The sequence below is a fragment of the Telmatherina bonti genome (genome assembly GCF_933228915.1).
Source record: "Telmatherina bonti genome assembly, chromosome: 20".
In the NCBI taxonomy this organism is placed as follows: domain Eukaryota; kingdom Metazoa; phylum Chordata; class Actinopteri; order Atheriniformes; family Telmatherinidae; genus Telmatherina; species Telmatherina bonti.
Genome location: NC_136618.1, coordinates 8,440,707 through 8,461,553, shown reverse-complemented (window position 1 = coordinate 8,461,553; position 20,847 = coordinate 8,440,707). Strand labels below are relative to the sequence as shown.

Here is a 20,847-nt window from a genome sequence, read left to right as displayed (position 1 = left end):
TCCTCACCTGTCAATCAATCCCCCATCATTATTATTATAGCGTCTGATCATGCCGATCAGTTTTATTATTATCATGATCTGATATGAGCGCCGCCCACAAACAGGTGGGCGATCGACATCCAGCTTCAGCACAGAGAGAGAGAGAGAGAGAGAGAGCTGCCAGTGTGTGTGTGTGTGTGTGTGTGTGTGTGTGTGTGTTTAGTTCATCCATTTGCGGCAGTTCACGGCTCCACAGTGACACGGGATCTTATGTTGGTCGTCCTCCAGGTCAAACTTGTAGTCGTAACACAGCTGTGGGGGGAGGGGGGGTGGGGGTGGGGCAGTGAGTGTCAACACACACATATTGATTAACGGATTGATTAGTTGATCGATGGCCATACCTCTTCGCCTCTCTGGATGCGTCTGCAGGAACTGATGATGATCTTGTTCTCCTTCTCCACGGTAACCACCTCGGTGATGCAGTTGGGAGCACACGAGTGGTTGATGTACCTGTCAATCACACACGTGTCAGTGATTGACAGGTGAACCTTGATCACAACCTTGACGGTGTGTTTTTTGTAAAAGTGATGTGAAATGAGTCCAAACTGGGAAGCCAGTTTCTGAAAGCTGCTGGGAGCAGCGGCTCTCACCTGGCAGGTCCTCCAGTGATGGTGGCGTCGATCACGTAGTCGTTGTCGATCCGGAACATGTAGACGCCTCGGTTCTGCACGCACAGAATCACACAGAACACGTGAGATGTGCGCAGAAGACTCCGGAAGATTTAAAGCTTTTGGAAAAGTCATATTTTTATTCTCATGTTAACGTTTGAGCCAAACATCAGATCACTGAGCGTAAAAACAGATCATTTCTGGCGTCCGTTTACAGGACTTGATGCGTGTCGGCGCTCCGAGCGGATCCGTCTCTCACGGGATCATGTGACCTGGAGCGCTTTGCTTTACGGCCTCTTCTACAAACACAGAGGCTCTGCTTTGTGCTGCTGTTTCCTCTTCCAACCAAAATTTGCCATGTCTGAACCACATAATGGGCTCGACACAGACAGCGACGCCAAAAGGCGACAAACAGCAACGACAGCAGCGGCCATCACAGGATCGCTTGTCTCTAAGAAATATGATTGGTTATGATATTGGAGGAAATTTCAGCACCAGAATACTAAAGTTTTCTTTTTCTAAAAAGGTCTGATGGTCTGAACAAGGTGTCCATCAAAAGTTCATCCCACACATGGTTGTGACTGAGCCGCCATCCAGCCGTGTTGTTGCGTCGTATTTTCTCTTTTATTAGTTTTGTGTAAACATGAAAATCAAACTCATCATGATGAAATGTTGATCCTGTTGGATCAGCTGCTCCTGGGAAGTTTCCGCACCGTTCCATGTTTTCTCTTGGTGGGTAACAGTCGTCACTGTGATTCTCCGAAGCCTCAAATCCTTAGAAATGGTTTCCTATCGGTAGTCGAGGAGAGCGGTTTGAACCTGACCATGTACATCACTGGTAGGCAACTCCGGTCCTCGAGTGCCACAGTCCAGCCAATGTTAGGAGTTTCTCTGCTGCAACACACCTGGCACACATCAGACCTAATCAGCAGACTTGTGCAGAGCTTCACAAACTCTGCGCAAGTCTTCTAATTAGTCATTGATTTGAATCAGGTGTGTTGCAGCAGAGAAACTCCTAACATTGGCTGGACTGTGGCACTCGAGGACCGGAGTTGCCGACGTACATGGTCACCGTCCAGCAGGTTTTACATGTTTACCTGCTGCAACACACCTGACTTAGATGAACAAGTCATGAGCAGGCTTGTGCTTAAAGGAACCATTTTCTTTGGATTAAGTGTGTTGCAGCAGGGACACATCTAGAACCTGCTGGATACCGGCCACAACCGGCCCAGAGATGGATACACTTGTTCAGATTGTTTCAGTTCTTTCTCATCACGAGTGAACCGTGTTGGGATTAGACGTCAAGAGTGACAGGAAAGACGTAAAATGTCCGCAGCGTGACAGAAGTGGACTGTGGTGGGTGGGAACTATAGGAGCTAATGGTGATGGAGAATCTCGATGAACGAAAGGGTCGTTTTCCTGGATCAGACCACTGTGTGCATGTCAGATGTGTTGGGATCATACTAAGTCTCTCCAGTGACTGGATCAGCTGATCCGGCGTGTCAGACCCGACCAGACTGGAGAAAAGTTTGCTGATGGAAATGTTGAGACCGTTCTGTTGTTACCTGACCGGGGCAGGATGTGCTGCTTTCCAGCTGACTTCATGTTGTCATGCGGGTCGTGATTAAACACAAATAAATCCTTTGTTGTTGTTGTTGTTTACACATCTCCGCCAGCAGCAAACTGTTTACCTGCGACTCATACAGCCTCTCCTTGCGATTGGCCACTTCGCTTCTGATGATAGTCCCGATGTACTCGATGACCATGGTGCACTTCTCGATGTCTCTGGCAGCGTACAGCCCGAGGCCCTGCACACAAACAGAGTCAGCAGCCTGTCCTGCAGCTGGGGGGTCATGTGACCCGTCAGCCGCAGCGTCCCACCTGGATGCGGGAGCGTGCCAGGTACACGTTGCTCTTCCACTCGGCCTTCATGCGGCGGTACTGTGACGACTTGGAGTGGCGGCCCTGATGCGCGGCGGCCACCGACTCGCCCGGGGACAGAGAGACCACGCCGGGAACGGAGCCCACGATGGAGCCCACGGAGCCCTGGCACCTGGGAGCGATGCTGGTCAGCAGGTAAGGCCTGGTGGACCAGGAACATGTTGCTTAGCCACACTGAGGTGTGTGTTGCGTCAGTTCCATCATAACAAGCAGCGTCAAGATGAACATCAGTGAAACACGGTCGTGAAATCAAACAGGAAGTGATGTCATTACCTCTTGGCTTGGCAGGCTTTTGGTTCGGAGCGAGCCGAGCCGGACGGGTTGAAGGCCAGGGGCCACTCCATGAGCGGGTTCCTGCCGTAGCGAAACGTGTAGCGCTCACAGGCCTCCACACCAGGCAGCTGCGCACACACACACACACACACACACACACACACACACACACACACACACACAGGGTCAGCATCGTGTTTGTAAAGCTGTGTGTTAAAACAGCAGGTTATCGCTCTTATTGTTACGTGTTCACGCTTCAGTTTTCCCTGCAGGAACATGGATCCTGTCGGGAATGACGTGTCCTCTTCCAGCTGCCGTCTCATCATGTGACGACGGTTTCAGCCTATCAGGTCTGAAGCTTTTAGACCTCTTGCGTTCAGTTTCTGTCGTTTTATTTCCCTGCAGCTGACCATGTTTTATTATTAACGAAATAAAAATATCCAAACTCAGAGGAGCGAGGAGGAAACGGCGTGACCTGCCTGCGTCTGAGATGAGGTGGATAGAAACACCAGACGGCAGAGTTACAGTATGGATCCTTTTTGCTGCTTGTCATGTGTGTGTTTTTTATAAACACATCACTTTTCTGGTGATCCTTTTGCACATGAATATGTAAACATGTAAATGCTCAGCAACGGTTTTATTTTCTCTCCAGTTTTTACCTGCAATTTAAGCTACATTTATTTTTGTTTGCTTTCATATATATATGTTTTATACATGTATGTTCTTGCGCTTCACACTTTACCGTGGGGGATTGTGTTTTAATCTGGGTGTCAATTACACATGTAAAATGACAATTAAGGCATTTTATTATATTCTGTAATGAATTCAGCAAGAGTATTTCTGCCATGATGTGTGTGCAACGATCTATAGAAGAAATCACAATTAATTTCAGATATATAATCCTATTTTCATTGCACTAGTGTGCAGCACTACTCTGCTGAAGATGAATGAGAAGTCTTGAGCGAGCTGCACATTGTTTCTTCTTTCTAAGAGAAAATTAGAGTAAAAATGTAGTATTTGTTTTGTGTTTACAGAGCCGAGAAGATTTAAATGGAATTTGACTTTATTTCTGTAGTATTTTGTTATCTTTAATAAGTAATCGTGCACTTTTTACACATTTATAGTGTATAATAAACAGATGATTGTGATAATTTCTCAGAAAGTAATCATACGATGAAAATCTATAAATGTGACATATTTGGTAGTGAGTTCTGTGAGAACGAACTTTTGGTTGAACAACATGGAGTTACGGCTGCGTAAGCCTGTTTCCGTCAGCAGCGTCTCCATCACTAATCAGTCTGTAACTAATACTATTACACAGTGATTTGTGGACTCCTCGTCTCCTCAGGAGGGATCCATATGAAGATGTAGGTTTAAGAAAGAGCAACGGAACCTCAATGTAATCCATCAAGACGACGTACCACACTGCCAGTCAGATGTTTGGACACACTTTCCCAGTAGATTTAAATGGAAAACCCCTAAACTTTTGGCAGGCACCAGATACAAACAGCTTAACAAGGTTTGCTTGTGTGTCAGGATGCAGATTTCAGTGTATTAAAGCATGGAAAGTGTGTGTGACCTACAGACTCAATGATTCTGGCCACTGCAGACGTGGTCAAACCAAACAGATCTTCTCCTTTCAGGTAAACTGGGAAAAGCTTCAGAGTCCCACTGGAGCTCCTCATCTGAGTGATGGGCTCCAGTATCTGGTCCCACACAGCTGCGAACACACAGAGCAGGAGTCAGAGAGGAAACCAGCAGCAGGGCAAACCAGCATCGTGTGATCAGATGTGAACCTTTGGGCGTGGGTCCAGTCAGGATGAGGTCTTCGTGTCCTTTCTCCACCACCTTCACTCTGAACAGAGGCTGACTCTCCTTCTCCTCGATGTAGCACATGTACTTACAGCGCCTACAAGAGAGGTTCTCATCAATAAACCTGCAAGTGATCCGGGTTATTTTCAGTCGCTGGGCGATAATCAGCCGAGGTTTACTTGTTACTGTGGCGCATGCTCCAGTAGATGCGGTTGGCATGGTAACCAACAGGAAAGATGGCCGTCTCATTGTGGAAGGTGCTCATCTGCTGCGGGAGCAGCCGGCCGACGGCGCGGAACAGCAAGCTGCCGACCCGGAAGGTGTGCTGCCGCTCGCCACGCTGCACCACGGCGGCAATCTGCCGAGCTTCGTCCCGCTGCACGAAAACCCGCCGGAACACAGCGAAGCACCGCAGCTCTGAATCGTACGGGTCCGAGGACACGGCTAACGGGTCAGGGGTCATGCCGGGGGTCAAGGACGGGGAGCAGCTGGACGACCGGTCCCCACTGAGAGGAACTGTTCTGGGCTTGTGGAGGTGACAGAGCATCGTCTTGTCCTGGAGGACGACAAGTTAGTTCACTGTGAAGCTGCTCAGACACGCATGTGTGTGTGTGTGTGTGTGTGTGTGTGTGTGTGTGTGTGTGTTAAAACATGCAGGAGTGCATGTGTCACCTTAAAGAAGGTGCAGTGGGCCTGCAGGGCGCAGGTGAAGTGGTAGGTGTTGGTGCAGCGCAGGCGGTTGCAGCCGCTCGTGGCGCCGGTCTGCTGGCAGTGAGCGCAGCGCAGCGTCAGGCCTCGTCTCAGCGCCAGCTCCACGTTGATGAGGGCGCCGGCCTGAGTCTCGTACACCTCGCTCGACCACAGGGCGCAGTTCAGGTGCACCTGACACACACGGACAGACAAATGAGTCGGTCTGAGGGTGTAGCGGCACGTCGTTTCTCTTCTTCACCACCACTTTGAAGTCAGTCTAGCAGCTTTGTATTTGAAACGCGAGCAGACCAGTTCTTATTTCTTTTAGTTTGAATAAGAACAATAAAACAACACGGTAAAAAAATTATACGGATTATACGGTCAAAAAACGATGTTGCTTCTAACGTGTCTGGCTTCAATCAGACTAGTTTCCCAGTGACGTATGGAAACTTAAGAAACGTAAAATTATACATTTCAGCAAATATAAACTTTCAGAGCTCAAAATCCTTTTATATTTTTATCTTTCCTTTAAATTAAATAATATGTAAAATAATGAATTTGACTCCAACAGAGGGCTCAAACCAGGGCCTGGACCGGAAGCTGGGCCACCTCAGTGCACACTCACCCACAGGTCCAGGTCCAGGTTCAGCAGTCTGGCCGGTCCATCCGTCTGTCCATCTCCCTGCTGATGGCAGAAGCAGCACCTCCGCATGTCTTTAGGTAGCGGGTCTGGACGAAGGCACGTTCCCAACTTCTTCAACAGCTCATCCACTTCCTCCTCCGTTGGCATGGCAACTGCCTCATTAGGCATGCAAGGACCCCTACGCAAGGACAAAACATCATTACCATGCTCGTTTCAACCGTTTCATGTCAAGACGCTCGGCTCACTGCCATCCTGCAAGCTCGCAGTGTTTCCCGGTCCAACACACCTAACTGAAACTGATAGATTATTATGACGAAGTTGGCAAAAAGCTGTTGGATCCATCTGATTTGAATCAGGTGTGTTGGAGCAGGGAAACAACAGAAGCCTGCACGCGTGACGCCAACACTCCGACCTGCTGAACGTGATGCTGACGTTCCAACGTCTCCAGTGGGAATTCTTCATCCTCTTCCCGTGTCGAGATGACAGAGATTCCTCGTCCCCTGGCAACGCCCGGGGGCGGGGCTTCAGCTTCACCTTGACCTGCAAACCAGTCAGCCAATCAATCCCTGAGCTGATCAGACGTTGCCTTCAGCGGCTGTCAGGAGACCACTCCCACCTTGAGGCTGTCCATTCGCGGCCTAATCTCCATGGTGATGGCAGAGGCAGACGGGAAGGAGAGAGGCGGAGAGGCGGAGGATGACGATGGAGTGCTGGGAAGGGAGTGGACAGCGATGGAAGACATGTTGTTGCTGTACTGGTGCTGTGTGCTGCTGGGAGGGGTCCGTTCAGAGCCAGGCAACTGGGCGGGCACCGCAGGCTGAAGATACAAACACAGATGGATTATGGGAAACAGCGTGCGGACACAAGCAGCCGAGATGTTTCATTCTGGTTTATTTACTTTGCTTCCCGCGGAGCGTTTCTGTTGCTCCAGCGTGAACAGAGCAGAACAGTTGGGACTGCAGAAGACCGGACCGGTTCCCGGCCTGGGCGGAGCCTCCTGTAACAAACACACATAGTCACTTCCTGTCAGGCCGCACCCCGTCAGGCCGCGCCCCGTCAGGCCGCGTCCCGTCAGGCCGCGCCCCGTCAGGCCGCGTCCAGCGGTGACCTCCTCCGCTGCGTCCCACCTGTTTCAGCTCCCTGATGACGTGGACTCGGTTTCCCAGCATCCCCTTGCAGTGACTGCAGCACTGCGGTTTGTTTCCCGCCGCCGGTGGAGGTCTCTGCTGCCGTACGTCTGCTGAACCCTGCACTCGCAATCCGCACGGTTTAGAGCCAGCGCCATGTTGCCATGGTAACTGTGTCAGCGGCAGCTTTACCTGTGTCAGCGGCACGCGGACGCCGGCCAGAAGGTCCAGGGAGCTCTGAACGGGGACGGCTGCTCGGCTCAGCTGGTAGTGGATCGGGACGGGGACTCGCAGCAGCGCCGCCATCGCTGCCATCACGCCCGGAACGTTCTGAAAACATGGAGGCGCAGTGATGTCATCAACAGAGAAAGACTAGAAATGATGTCACAAGTCGGGACAGAAGTTTACCTGAGCGGCAACAGGGTTAAGAGTTATTGCTATGGTAACTAGGTCTGTGTTGGAGCAGGAGGGGGGACCCTGATGGCTTGGCTCCACCTTCACCTCCTGTTTCACTGCAGAACCTGGACACACACACACACACAGACCAATCAACTGGTGAACGACAGGTAAAACAAAACAAACTTCTGGAAGGATGCTGCAGACGGACCTTTTCCCCAGGCGCAGGGCATGATGGGAAACGTAGGAGACGGGCAGGGTGATGGCGGCTCCAGTTTGATGAAGGACACGTCTGGGTACCTGCTCACCTCCATGTCCGCCACGCTCTCCGGCGACGACGACGGCACGAAGCCGTCTGGGCTGCCGGGGCGCTCCAACGAGTCCTGGACCCTGAGAACAAAAACCAACGAAGAAAAAGAGAAAGTGACTCCACAGAAACAAACGGTGGACTACCATTTGGTGAGATTTTGGCGAGCAGGTGGAGTTTACCTGAGTTCCTCCTGATTGTTGTGGGGTGGAGTCGGCAGAGAGGCGGGGACATCTACGGTCTTGGAGGCGTGGCTTATAGCCAGAAGCTCCTCCTCTTTCTGTTTCAGCGCTCCTTTCACTGAGGTAAACACATCACATATATTACCTGCTGCATCCGTACTGACAGCATGAACGTAATCTAATCATGAGCCTTTCAGACACAGCAGAGGGTAAATTTAGCACACCTTCTGGCTCGCTGAGGTCCTTCCTGGCCAGCTCCTCCGTTGTGGCGAAGCCGTTCACCAGTTTCTGCCTGGCGACAGGAGGCGGGGTGGGGGGCAGGGAGGCCGGAGGCGTGGGGGGGTTGCTGAGGTTGTTCTGCTGGAAGAAAGGGAGGCAGACGAGACGATGGAGACATGAATCAGGACAAAGTGGAACAGGATGGAGTGATGCTGTAGTTTCGCTGCAGCCGCACCTTGTAGATGAGCTGCGAGTAGTAGTCTGTGACTCCGTCCAGGCAGGCGTTACCGAAGGAGCCGCTCAGTCTGGAGTCTCTGCCCAGGGAGGAGCTGCCGTAGGGGGGGAACAGACTCAGATCTACCCCCAAGACCGGCTCCATCAGGGGCAGCACTGACAGCTAACAGGGAGGTGAAGAGTCATCATCAATACGGGCACTGATGCAGGAAAACATGTCTGTACATTTCAGCTCTGTCAGTCAGGTGAGATTACAGGCTTGTGGACTTTGTATCCAACAACAACCCAGTAAAGGGTTAACTGCTCTCAGTCTCACCCAAGCAGCAGCCTCCGGCGGTTAAAGGTGAAGCCTAAGTGCATAAAACTGCAGTTCCCCCTTCATCCACTAGGGGCTGTGGTTTCCAAACTTTTTCATCGAAGACACATACTAAGAAACGTGTCTTTAGTTTTAGTGGCTGTATAACTGAATTTCCCCTCGGGGATAAATAAAGTATCTTTGATTTGATTTGATTGTATTGTAGGTAGTATTTTTTATCCCTTCTTCTGCTTTAGTGTGAAACATTTTAAACCAGGAATCTCTGCAAACTACTTTAGGTGAGTGGAGTTTTCTACGAGATGATGCAGCTTTAGTAAAACAACTCTGCTATGTGTGATAGTCGGATAGTTTATTTCTAAAGTAATCTGCAGGCTTTCCTTCTGTTCAGGATGAGAAGTACCCAAGTGGTGTTGTAACTTGTTTGGCTTCATACTTCATTATATTAGATGATACACCGGGGAAGACCCAGGACACGCTGGAGGGATTATATCTCTCGGCTGGCCTGGGAACGCCTTGGTATCCCCGCGTAGAGTTGGCAAATGTAGCTGGGGAGAGGGAAGTCTGGGCTTCCCTGCTTCGGCTGCTGCCCCCACGACCCGACCCCGGATAAGCGGCATGAAGACGAGACAAGGCGATATCATGGTGCATGTAAAAGGCTGTGGTCTCATTATTACCCACCATTGATTATTATTATTATTATTATTATTAATGGTCAAGCAGGGACAGATATAAATTTACAAATTTATCCAGTGTAAAAACTCCCAAGTTTCATTAAGCCTTGCCACGCCCCCCCGTGATAACTCTGCGCCCAACATATTATCTACTATTTTATTTAAAGAGATTTTGGTTACAATACATTTGTCTGTTTTATATTGGGAGTTTTTAAATATTCCTGTTTACATGTGTCTGAAGTAGTGATGTGTAACGAACAGCAGATGCAGGTCTAAGACCTGATTCTTTGTGGACAAGAACTGATTCCTGTCTCAGAGAGGTTTTTATTGTTTTCAACAGGAACATATCCTCCATCGATAGTTTAAAGGAGCTAAGCGTCTTGTTTCTTCACAGTGCAAATGAAATAAATAACCAGACAAATCATTCAGGCCAGTTTAGGACCGAAAGGCCGGTAGAAATGAAAATCTGTTTTTCAATTTGCTTTGTTCTAACAATCACAATCATTTTACTCAAGAAGAAGAATAAATATTTGAACTATGATGAAGTCAGACTGTATCACCTGGTTATTATGACTGAGTAAACCTCTCCCTGAGCCGTCACCTTATCGTGGTGGAGGGGTTTGTGCGTCCCGAAGATCCTAGCAGCTATGTTGTCGGGGGCTTTATGCCCCTGGTAGGGTCACCCATGGCAAACAGGTGTCTAGGGGAGGGACCAGACCAAGCACGGCTCATAGACCCCTATGATGACGACCAACCTGGGCATGAATGTTCCCTTGCCCGGACGCGGGTTACCGGGACCCCCCTCTGGAGCCAGGCCTGGAGGTGGGGTACGAGAGCGAGCGTCTGGTGGCCAGGCCTTCGCCCATGGGGCCCGGTCGGGCTCAGCCCGAAAGGGTTACATGGGCCCCACCTCCCGTGGGCTCACCATCTGCGGGAGGAGCTGTAGGGGTCGGGTGCAATGTGAGCTGGGCGGCAGCAAGGGGCGGGGACCCTGGCGGTCCGATCCCCGGCTGCAGAAGCTGGCTCTAGGGACGTGGAACGTCACCTCTCTGGTGGGGAAGGAGCCTGAGCTTGTGCGCGAGGTTGAGCGGTTCCGACTAGATATAGTTGGACTCACCTCGAATCATGGCTTGGGCTCTGGAACCAGTACCCTCGAGAGGGGCTGGGCCTTCTTCCACTCTGGAGTTGCTCATGGTGAGAGGCGCCGAGCAGGTGTGGGCATTCTCATCAGCCCCCAGCTTGGTGCCTGTACGTTGGGGTTTACCCCGGTGGATGAAAGGGTAGTTTCCCTCCGCCTCCGGGTGGGGGGACGGGTCCTGACTGTTGTCTGTGCTTATGCACCGAACAGCAGTTCAGAGTACTCACCCTTTCTGGGGTCCTTGGAGGGAGTGCTGGAGGGTGCTCCTTCTGGGGACTCCATTGTTCTGCTGGGGGACTTCGATGCTCACGTGGGCAATGACAGTGAGACCTGGAGGGGAGTGACTGGGAGGCATGGTCCCCCCCCCCTCTGAACCCAAATGGTGTTTTGTTATTGGACTTCTGTGCTCGTCATGGATTGTCTATAACGAACACCATGTTCCAGCATAAGAGTGTCCATATGTACACCTGGCATCAGGATTCCCTGGGCCGCAGTTCAATGATCGACTTTGTAGTCGTATCGTCGGACCTGCAGCCACATGCCTTGGACACTCGGGTGAAGAGGGGGGCGGAGCTGTCAACTGATCACCACCTGGTGGTGAGTTGGCTCAGATGGTGGGGGAGGAAGCCGGTCAGAGCTGGCAGGCCCAAACGTGTTGTGAGGGTCTGCTGGGAACGTCTGGCTGAGTCCCCTGTCAGAGCGAGCTTCAACTCCCACCTTCAGCAGAGCTTCGAACATGTCCCGGGTGAGGCGGGGGACATTGAGTCCGAATGGGCTGTGTTCCGTGCCTCTATTGCTGAGGCGGCCGGCCGGAGCTGTGGCTGCAAGGTCGTTGGTGCCTGTCGTGGCGGTAATCCCAGGACTCGTTGGTGGACACCAGCAGTGAGGGATGCCGTCAAGCTGAAGAAGGAGTCCTATCGGGCCTTCTTGGCCTGTGGGACTCTGGAAGCAGCTGATGGGTACCGATGGGTAGCAGTGTGGTTTTCGTCCTGGTCGCGGAACAGTGGACCAGCTCTTTAACCCTCTTTGGGGTCCTGGAGGGGGCATGGGAGTTTGCCCAACCAGTCTACATGTGCTTTGTGGACCTGGAGAAGGCATTCGACCGTGTCCCCCGGGGGCTCCTGTGGGGGGTACTCCGGGAGTATGGGGTACTGGACCCCCTCGTAAGGGCTGTCCGGTCCCTGTACGACAGGTGTCAGAGCTTGGTTCGCATTGCCGGTAGTAAGTCGGATTCGTTTCCAGTGAGGGTTGGACTCCGCCAAGGCTGCCCTTTATCACCGATTCTGTTCATAACTTATATGGACAGAATTTCTAGGCGCAGCCGAGGGGTTGAGGGGATCCGGCTTGGTGGCCTCAGGATTGGGTCCCTGCTTTTTGCGGATGACGTGGTCCTGTTGGCTTCATCTGGTCGTGATCTCCAGCTCTCGCTTGAGCGATTCGCGGCCGAGTGGGAAGCGGCTGGGATGAGAATCTGCACCTCCAAATCTGAGACCATGGTCCTCAGCCGAAATAGGGTGGATTGCCCTTTCCGGGTCGGGAGTCAGGTCCTGCCTCAAGTGGAGGAGTTTAAATATCTCATGGTCTTGTTCACGAGTGAGGGAAGGATGGAGCGCGAGATCGACAGACGGATCGGTGCGGCGTCTGCAGTAATGCGGGCTCTGCGCCGGTCTGTCGTGGTGAAGAAGGAGCTGAGCCAGAAGGCGAAGCTCTCCATTTACCAGTCGATCTACGTTCCTACCCTCACCTATGGTCATGAGCTGTGGGTCGTGACCGAAAGAACGAGATCTCGTATACAGGCGGCTGAAATGAGTTTCCTCCGCAGGGTGGCCGGGCTCTCCCTTAGAGATAGGTTGAGGAGCTCGGTCATCCGGGAGGGGCTCAGAGTAGAGCCGCTGCTCCTTCGCATCGAGAGGAACCAGTTGAGGTGGCTCGGGCATCTGGTCAGGATGCCTCCTGGACCTCCCTGGTGAGGTGTTCCAGGCACGTCCCTCGGGGAGGAGACCCCGGGGAAGACCCAGGACACGCTGGAGGGATTATATCTCTCGGCTGGCCTGGGAACGCCTCGGGATCCCCCCGCAGAGTTGGCAAATGTGGCTGGGGAGAGGGAAGTCTGGGCTTCCCTGCTTAGGCTGCTGCCCCCGCGACCCGACCCCGGATAAGCGGCAGAAGATGGATGGATGGATGGAGTAAACATATTTGGTTTGAGACTAAATAAGGGTTTATATTAGATCCAAGCGGCGACCTCTGGTGAAGCCAAAGACTGATCTGGTTTAAATACGCAGTTTGTTTCTGGTCGGGAGTGTTGCACGCCATCGCTGCTGTGATGAGTCGTGTGTTTTGGATCGAGACGAGCGGGAAATGACGCTACCTGTCTGAGGTGTGTCATCAGCGGTTCAGTCGAGGACTGAAGGGGCTTCTCCTCCTCCTCCTTCTTCCTCCTCTTGTACTTAGAAGGAGCTTTCTCCTTGTCAGGCTGGGTGGGTCTCTTGCAACGTTGAGTCTTCTTCTTGCCCGATGCGTCCAGTAGATCTGGACCAGGACTGTCCCTCGTCACCTGGAGGAGGACAGAGAACGCCGCAGTTACACCTCACACTCTGCAGTTTAAATCAACTCAAATGTTCCTGCCTCTTGACTGACTCCATACCATGTTGCCATGGAAACCAGGACGATCCTCCTCAGACCGGATGCTGTCATTGGACAGCTGGCGCTGAGCGGTGGGCGGGGCCTGTCTGGTGGGCGACGGTGTGGTCGCAGGGGAGGTTTTATTTTTCAGCAGGTGTCTCAGCAGCTCCTTCCCAGCGTCTCCTCCCTGAAGAGGAGAGGACAACCCATCCCCACCACTCTCCTCCATCTTCACCACACTCCCCTCACAGGCCCCCATCTCCTCGTGCTCCACCTGTTAGAAGAAAGCAGGATGAACCCTGTGGTTCATGCGGGGAACTGGTGGTTTCTGAAGACCACCGCTGCGACTAGAAACAATCCCAAAAACTACAAACCTTGACCTCCAGGCGGGCTGCGGAGAGGGGACCTCTGTGGCCCTCTAGGCCCAAAGCGGAAGCTCTCTGGTGGGCCGCAGAGCTCACCGATAGCTGCCTCTCCAGCTCCGATGATGGAGCCAGAGCAGAGAAGGACACGTCTGGTTGGTGGGTGGGCGTGGAGCAGGAGGTGTCGGAGAGAGCCGGAGTGAGCGGGGCGGCGAGCTCATCAGAATGCGGTGACAGCGGCGTTCTGGCTCCTCCGGCGGCATCTTCTCCATCCTTCTTCCTGCTCCTCCTCTTCTTCAGCTTGTCGTCAGGGATTACATCCGAATAGAGCTGGAGGAGCGAGGCAGGGCCTCCAGAGGAGGAGAAGGAGGAGGGCAAAGGGGTAGAAGGAGAGGAAGAGGAGGAGTCATGTCCAAATCGATGAGTCTGACCTCCAGGATGGGAGGGGGTCATCCCCGGTGCTCCTACACCAGCTGGACGGACCTGACCCGGGGCTGCAGGTCCGGCCGGGCCTTGGAGCCTCGGCCGGGTCTGCAGGCTGGAGGGAGTCACAAGCCGGCTCCGCTCTGCTGGGAGCAGACCCGGAGCTGGGTGACCTGCAGGGGGTAGGGGTCCTCCAGTAAAGCCCTGGTGGAGCGCTGCTTGTGGGGGGAACGTTGCCCCTGCCTGGCCTTGGTGCTGCGGTGGAGGTCTGGGCGTTAATGGGGACTGGAGGAAGTCAGAACCAGGCTCAGAGCTGTAGAAGGGAATCTGGGATAGACCGTCAGATGCCGGTGCTGGTCCTGTAGATCCTCCAGAACTCGGTACTGGTTTCTGTGTGGCCTGAGCTGCAGGTCCAGAACCCATTGAGGCCCCCAGGAGGTCCTGCTGCTCGAGTTCCAGTCTTTGCTGGAGGGCACGATGACGCTCCACCTGAGAGCAAAAACAGTCCTTACTGGTCCAATCAGCTGATCAATAACTGATCAGATGCGTAACATGCAGATAATCAGCAGGTTCGGAGTTCAGGTCTCCATTCTGGACTCACACTGGTGGTCCTGTGTACTTCCTGTAGTACCTGATCACTGTGGTAATCTATGACAGACGTACCTGTAGGCATTTCCATCCTCAACGTTTAAACCAGTATAACTACCAAACCTGCTGCATCACAACAACAAAAACCAGTTACAACTGGTTTTATTTAGCTTTCAATCCATTTAGTTTTTACTGCTTGTGTGTGTTTCACTTCGGCCTCATCTTAATGTCAAACAAAAGTAGAAGTGGGACAGATGGAGCCCAGAGGAACACCACAGGCTCCACACCAGTTCAGAGTCTAGGTTTTTCCCGTGGAACGTTCTGGTCCACAGTGATGTTTTACCTCCTGCATGAGCTGAACTCTCTGCCTCTCCTGCTGCTCCCTCAGCCGCTCCCTCCTCTCTCGCTCCTGGAAACCCTCGCTGAACGGGTTGTTGTCGTCAAACTTCACCTGCAGAGGAGGAGACGGGGTGTGAATGAGCATCCGGAGCTCTCCAGGAGCTGGAGTGGGTCATGATGGGGAGCTAGCCCCCTGTCTTGGCTCCTCCCCCTCTGGTTTTGCTCCTTGCGTGATCCGAGGCTTTGGAAACGGTCGGAACGTTTGGATTGGTCAGAGTTTCTACAGATTTACAGTAAACTGAGGGGTCTAACTATATTTCTTATTGTTGATGATTACAGAATGTATAGACTACTGTCAGGACGAGGAACCACTTCACCCAGAGGAACATGTCTCTGAGGAACGTTACCTACTGGAGCTTTGGGTTGTAAAACCAGATAAATCATCTTCCACACAGACCTAAAACAGCAGAAATAACCAGACAAAATGCTGGATTAACTTGTGTTCTGCTGCGGAGGCCTGGTTGCAGTACAGCATATGATACTACTGTTGGTGTCAATGATCGCCTTTCTGTGTGGAGTTTATGCGTTGTCCCTCTACAGGGACTCTGGCTTCCTCCCACAGTCCAGACAGATTCATGTTGGGTTAACTAATCCTGTGTTCTGGCTCTGCGATAGACTGCTGACCTGTTCAGGGTCTGCACTGCCTCCCACCTGCTAGTCACAGCCTCCCTACGACCCCGGACGTAGCGGCTTAGAAAACAGATGGATATTTTAACGTGACAGTCTCATGCTGTCATGTTTGATTAGACCGATGGACCCTTTGCTCCATCAGGGGACCGACACGGTCGTATTTCTCACACAGCTCGACAAGAAGCTACTTTTGATCCACCTTCCAGGTTGTTTTAGCACCCAACTCAGTTGGTTATTTGCTTCTTCCAGCTGAAAACTAAAAGATGACCCGATGCCCGTCGTCACATCGAGGCAGGACTGAACCCGCTGGAGTTTTCAGACAGAGTAAAACCAGAGTCTCATTCTGGATCAGCTGACCCCCAGTCCAACACTCACCTGAGGTGCTGGAGCGACTCCGTTTCCTGTGGCTCCGCTGGGTCCTCCAGCAGGGCCCTGGGGGCCTGCCGTGAAGCCAGCAGTTGGTGCTGTGAGTGCAGGAACGATGGTCGGGGGGGTTTGGGTGTGAGGAGGAGCCTGGGGGTTGGTAGGCAGGGTGGGGAGCATCGGGGCCTGCAGATGTGGTGGCATCCTCTGTCCCATCAGCCCCGGGGCCCTGGGCCCTGAGGTCCAACCAGCTGGGACGTTTGGGACGTGAGCGGGTGTAGACCCAGCCGGGTGGGGTTGCAGCGGTACCAGCGGGTTCTGGGGGGTGGCGGGTGCTGGTGCAGTGATAATAGGAGGGTTGGGCAGCTGCATAACTCTCTGCTGTTTGCTCCTGTAGTCCTCGATCAGCTCTGTGTGGTCCTTCTGCTGCTTCCGGATCTGCGTGGAAACAGAGTGGTAAACGGCTGACTCCTCTCTCTCCTGATGCCGAACTGTGTGTGAGCGGTGTGTTCATAAACGCAGGACTGTGAGATGGAGGATCATATTTAACCAGGAGAGAATAAAGTGTTTTGGGGAAGCGATGTGATGCTCTGCAGGAGTCCCACACTGGGCTGGAAATGATGCGACAGAAGAGTCTGAACCACTGCCTTCTGTCATTTATGCCCCGAGGATCAGTTTCATAATAAAACCCAGAAATACTACGATGGAACTCGAGACTCGTTCAGTTAATCGTTTAATTAGTCATGACCACTTATTTCCTACACATCGCCAGATCATAGACGGACCCCACTGGCTTGTACAGGAGACACTCAGCATGATGGCTGCATCACTATCTGCTGCTCCTAATCACGCCGGAACAGGATTAATCTGGACTCATCAGACCACATGACCACCTTCCAGCTCCAGAGTCTTTATGCTCCCTCGCCGTCTTCCCCCATTAGCCTCGATTACAGCAGTCCCTTGTTTAATGGGGGGGTTACGTTCTGAAAACAGCCCCCAAAATGACAACTTTATCTATTTTTCACCAGCCAAATTATTCCTCCTCAGAGTGTTTTTAAACCTTTCCCAAACATTTTCAACATTCTCCCACTTTACACACTCATAAAATCCTACATATATTTAACAATGTGAACTTCTTAATAATTACTAATCCTGTAGAATATATTCCAGCTTCTCTGCTGGCGCTGTTTCTCCTCCCTCGTACGTAACGTTGCTTTTTCTACAGAAATACAGCACAGTGAGCTGATTCCTACAGTAAAATGGGGACATATAACGGCTGAAATAGAGTTTACATTTACTTAAATGTGCAGAGCTACATTAAAAGAAAAATCTGTGAAACCGCGAGGCAGATGAACCGTGATACGGTTCACTGTGGTGGTTTTCTTACGGCCACACAGTTATCTCCAATCCCTCACGTTCACGTAACACCGTTCACGTGGAAACGTTTTTACTTTCCCGAGTTCTACTGTTGTTTTTCTTCTAACCTTAAGTGATCACTGATCAGCGTCATTCAGGATCTTTCTGACCACATTTCTTCCTGACGGTTCCCCAACCTATTCTTTTCCAAAACCTCAGGATGTGTCTTTCTACTCTACTCTACTCTACTCTACTGTCATTTAGCAGACGCTTTTACCCAAAGCGACTTACATACACACTCGTACCCCCATGGGGACATCGGGGGCAACTTGGGGTTTGACGGTGTGTTCAGACCAAACGCTGAACGCTCGACGCTGGTCACTCAACTGTCACTTTTGTGTCCAACGCCCAAAACGCTCCTGTCACGTTTGCCGCTTGTCGGGAGCGAGCAGCAAACATGGCGGAAAAGAGAGAAGGGAAAGGCGGAGCTTTTCTTCAGGTTAGTTTGAATGATGGCGGTGCAGTAGAGAGATGGAATGGTTTTATTTAATAAATAGAGAACGTCGTTGTAGGGCAGTCATAGTCACTGTTAATGCAACAAGAGCTGCACTCAGCAGAGAGTGGAGTTCGCTGCAGCTGAAATCAGCCAAACTGGCAACTCTGACAGGGTCAGTTAGGGCCGTTAGGACAGCAGAGTTTCTGCAAGCAGCCTGCAGCTCTTGTTTGTGGAGAGAACTGCAGCGTTGAGGATCATTATGGCTTGTTTAGATGCATTTTCAGACAGCCAGCAACTGCTTCATGAGCCGCAAGGCAAGAGTCGGTGAGCCGCATGAGATGATGAACCCTGTCGTACGGCGTCTCAGACCCGTGTCTGGGTTCATCACGATTCATGTCCGATACAGGACGCTTAAAACGCGTCTGGTGTGAACACACCGTTAGCTGATGAAACGAGAAGCTACTCGTTGCTACAGTAACTTGATCCCAGTGGAAACATCACCCTCCACTGGGAGGCTCTTCCTTATTGGACTGAAACTCCAGGAGGAGAGTTTTATGGGATGGGCAGTGTGTGTCACACAGCTGATGTTCAGGTTTGTTATTTTTATAGCAGCAAAACTGCAGAATTAATTCTTCCAGGTGTGATGAAAATAATCCGACTTGTTTGTGAAAATAAGCTTGATGTTTACAAAGCAGCCAGATGTCGTGTCACAGTGCAGATGTTACGCCGTCTACCTGCTCCAGCTGTTTCTGGACCACCCCCTGCTGCTCGCTGATGTAACGCAGCTGAGCGGCGTCCTCCTCGGCGAAGGTTCTGCCCGCCCTCTTGGCTGTTCTCTGCTTGGCCGACAGCGCCTTCTTGGTCTTGCGATGGGCAGCAATCTGCTCCTCAAGGAGGCGCTGCTGCATCTGCAGGAGCTGCTGCGTCTCCCCGAGCCACTCCTCATACTGACGGCGCTGAGACTCATCTGAGGAGACAGTGTGACGAGATCTGACCGATTCGATCTGGTTTCCATGGTCACTAACTGAACGCCTGTCGACCCGTTTCAGCCAGATACAAGCGGACAACACCGGTTTATCATCAGCTTGGGTCTGATTCATGTCCGATACTCACTGACGAAGCCCGGACCGAAGCTGGGGGGGTTCCGTCGCACCAGCTGAGGGTTCAGCTTCCCGTCCTGACAGGAAGAGAAGACGCCAAAAACTCACTTTGTTTCCCCAACATTCACAGATATAGGCTGCAAGTCACTGATGAGGATCTACATACCTGTCCCACCAGGTGAGGAGGCTGGGGAGTCACCTCAGGGCCTGGAGTGCCTGGGGGTCCGGGAGTACCTGGGACTCCGGGAGTACCTGAGACTCCTGGAGCTCCTGGGGGTCCTGGGGTCCCTGGACCCGGCTGGAACCTGCAGGTAGTGATGAACAACAGAGTCACGAGCCTGAATAAAAACCGTGAAAAGCGGAGCTGAGATGAGAGTCCCACCTGTTGATGACGATGGGGTTTAGGCCCAGGTTCCCCTGACTCATCACCTTGTTGATGCCCTTCAGAGCCACCATCTTGGCTTTCATGATGGGGTCCGAGATGGAGTCAAAGTCTGCCAGACACACAAATACAACAAGCTCTGAGGGAGAATTCCTACAAGTCAGAGACACACACACACACACACACACACACACACACACACACACACACACACACACACACACACGGACCGTTGGTCAGGGTCCTCCTTCATCAAGCGTCCTTATCTGGTGCTCATGTACCCGGCCACTCGTCTTCTTTTAAGAGGCCAGGTCTGCCAGAGTCCCAGGTCTACCAGAGGCCAGGTCTGCCAGAGTCCCAGGTCTACCAGAGGCCAGGTCTGCCAGAGTCCCAGGTCTACCAGAGGCCAGGTCTACCAGAGTCCCAGGTCTACCAGAGGCCAGGTCTGCCAGAGTCCCAGGTCTGCCAGAGTCCCAGGTCTACCAGAGTCCAGGTCTACCAGAGTCCCAGGTCTACCAGAGTCCCAGGTCTACCAGAGTCCAGGTCTACCAGAGTCCAGGTCTTACCTGTGTTGGGGAACACAGACTCTGGCGTGGACCTCTGTCGGATCAGGGCCTGCATCTGTTTCTGCTGCTGTTGCTCCTGGCGCTCCTGGTCCAGCAGGTCCTGCAGGAGCAGCGGCTGCTCCTCCAGAAGAAGAGGCCTGGACTGGTTCTGGTTCTGGACCTGGTCCTGGGTGGAGGTCCCGGGGTGTGGAGGCTGGCTCTGGGGACTGAGCAGGAGGCGGGGCTGAGGAGGTAGCGGGTGAGGTAGGCCGGGGGGAACCTGAGGAGTCAGTGGGAGACCCTGTGGGAGGGGGGTGGGGAGCGCCGAGGAGGAGGACGGTCCGAAGGGTCTCTGCTGGAAAACAGACTGTTGTCCTGAAGACGAAGAGGAAACGGGTTTAAACACGACTGATCTGAAGATCAATAACCGATCAATAACATTAATCTCATGGGGGCGGATCCTGCGAGTCTAACCTGTGGGTGGAGCCTGATCCTGGGCCTGGAGAGCCACGACAGTCCCTGAAAGAGAACCAGAGTCCTCCTGGAGGAAGGAGAACTTATTGATTATGTTCCTGTCGGAGATGATCGATAATCTGCTCTCATTATGGATGAGAAGTGCCGACGGACGCGACCCCACCTTGATGAGGAGGGCAGAGGGACCCGCTGCCGAGGAGCATCCGCCCATCTTCACAGCTTCCTTCACCTCGTGCTTCACCTGTTCCAGCAGGTGAGCGTCACTCCTCCTCCGCTCTCCCCCCTCCTTCTCCTCCACCGGCTCCCCAAGGTCCAGCTCCTCGTTGAACATGTCCTTCTTGTCTTCCAGGTTGAACTCGGGGTCGGCGTAGGCGATCAGGTCGAACTTCCCTGACGGCAGGAAGTCGTCCAGGTGGAGATCGTTGGGACCCAGGTCCAGGTCTTCTTTACCTGAGGCAGCAGAAGTGGTCACGTGACTCGGGTCCGCTTCGACCTGCAGGATCTCCAGAGT

General features: G+C 52.5%; 1 protein-coding gene across 2 annotated transcripts in view; it reads right to left on the bottom strand.

Annotated features, from left to right (window-relative positions):
* Nucleotides 1-20,847, bottom strand: part of LOC306770754 (histone-lysine N-methyltransferase 2C-like) — a 72,768-nt gene continuing 51,921 nt past the window's right edge. Inside the window, exons 44-75 of one of the 2 annotated variants that reach the window (XM_079259677.1) lie at nucleotides 20,500-20,786; nucleotides 20,337-20,403; nucleotides 19,884-20,237; nucleotides 19,318-19,429; nucleotides 19,102-19,240; nucleotides 18,949-19,012; nucleotides 18,570-18,802; nucleotides 15,996-16,421; nucleotides 14,935-15,042; nucleotides 13,593-14,492; nucleotides 13,241-13,492; nucleotides 12,965-13,150; nucleotides 8,473-8,634; nucleotides 8,243-8,378; nucleotides 8,019-8,136; nucleotides 7,741-7,919; nucleotides 7,542-7,654; nucleotides 7,134-7,463; nucleotides 6,905-7,003; nucleotides 6,623-6,823; nucleotides 6,419-6,546; nucleotides 5,989-6,184; nucleotides 5,346-5,555; nucleotides 4,853-5,229; nucleotides 4,658-4,770; nucleotides 4,445-4,581; nucleotides 2,862-2,989; nucleotides 2,529-2,730; nucleotides 2,339-2,455; nucleotides 630-703; nucleotides 381-489; nucleotides 1-291 (exon numbers count right to left, since the gene is read on the bottom strand). In XM_079259677.1, coding sequence (XP_079115803.1) covers nucleotides 199-291; nucleotides 381-489; nucleotides 630-703; nucleotides 2,339-2,455; nucleotides 2,529-2,730; nucleotides 2,862-2,989; nucleotides 4,445-4,581; nucleotides 4,658-4,770; nucleotides 4,853-5,229; nucleotides 5,346-5,555; nucleotides 5,989-6,184; nucleotides 6,419-6,546; nucleotides 6,623-6,823; nucleotides 6,905-7,003; nucleotides 7,134-7,463; nucleotides 7,542-7,654; nucleotides 7,741-7,919; nucleotides 8,019-8,136; nucleotides 8,243-8,378; nucleotides 8,473-8,634; nucleotides 12,965-13,150; nucleotides 13,241-13,492; nucleotides 13,593-14,492; nucleotides 14,935-15,042; nucleotides 15,996-16,421; nucleotides 18,570-18,802; nucleotides 18,949-19,012; nucleotides 19,102-19,240; nucleotides 19,318-19,429; nucleotides 19,884-20,237; nucleotides 20,337-20,403; nucleotides 20,500-20,786 — 6,350 coding nt within the window. In that variant the 3' untranslated portion in view covers nucleotides 1-198. The remainder of the gene's footprint in view (nucleotides 292-380; nucleotides 490-629; nucleotides 704-2,338; nucleotides 2,456-2,528; nucleotides 2,731-2,861; nucleotides 2,990-4,444; nucleotides 4,582-4,657; nucleotides 4,771-4,852; nucleotides 5,230-5,345; nucleotides 5,556-5,988; nucleotides 6,185-6,418; nucleotides 6,547-6,622; nucleotides 6,824-6,904; nucleotides 7,004-7,133; nucleotides 7,464-7,541; nucleotides 7,655-7,740; nucleotides 7,920-8,018; nucleotides 8,137-8,242; nucleotides 8,379-8,472; nucleotides 8,635-12,964; nucleotides 13,151-13,240; nucleotides 13,493-13,592; nucleotides 14,493-14,934; nucleotides 15,043-15,995; nucleotides 16,422-18,569; nucleotides 18,803-18,948; nucleotides 19,013-19,101; nucleotides 19,241-19,317; nucleotides 19,430-19,883; nucleotides 20,238-20,336; nucleotides 20,404-20,499; nucleotides 20,787-20,847) is intronic. The other variant, XM_079259678.1, reaches the window with a different exon arrangement.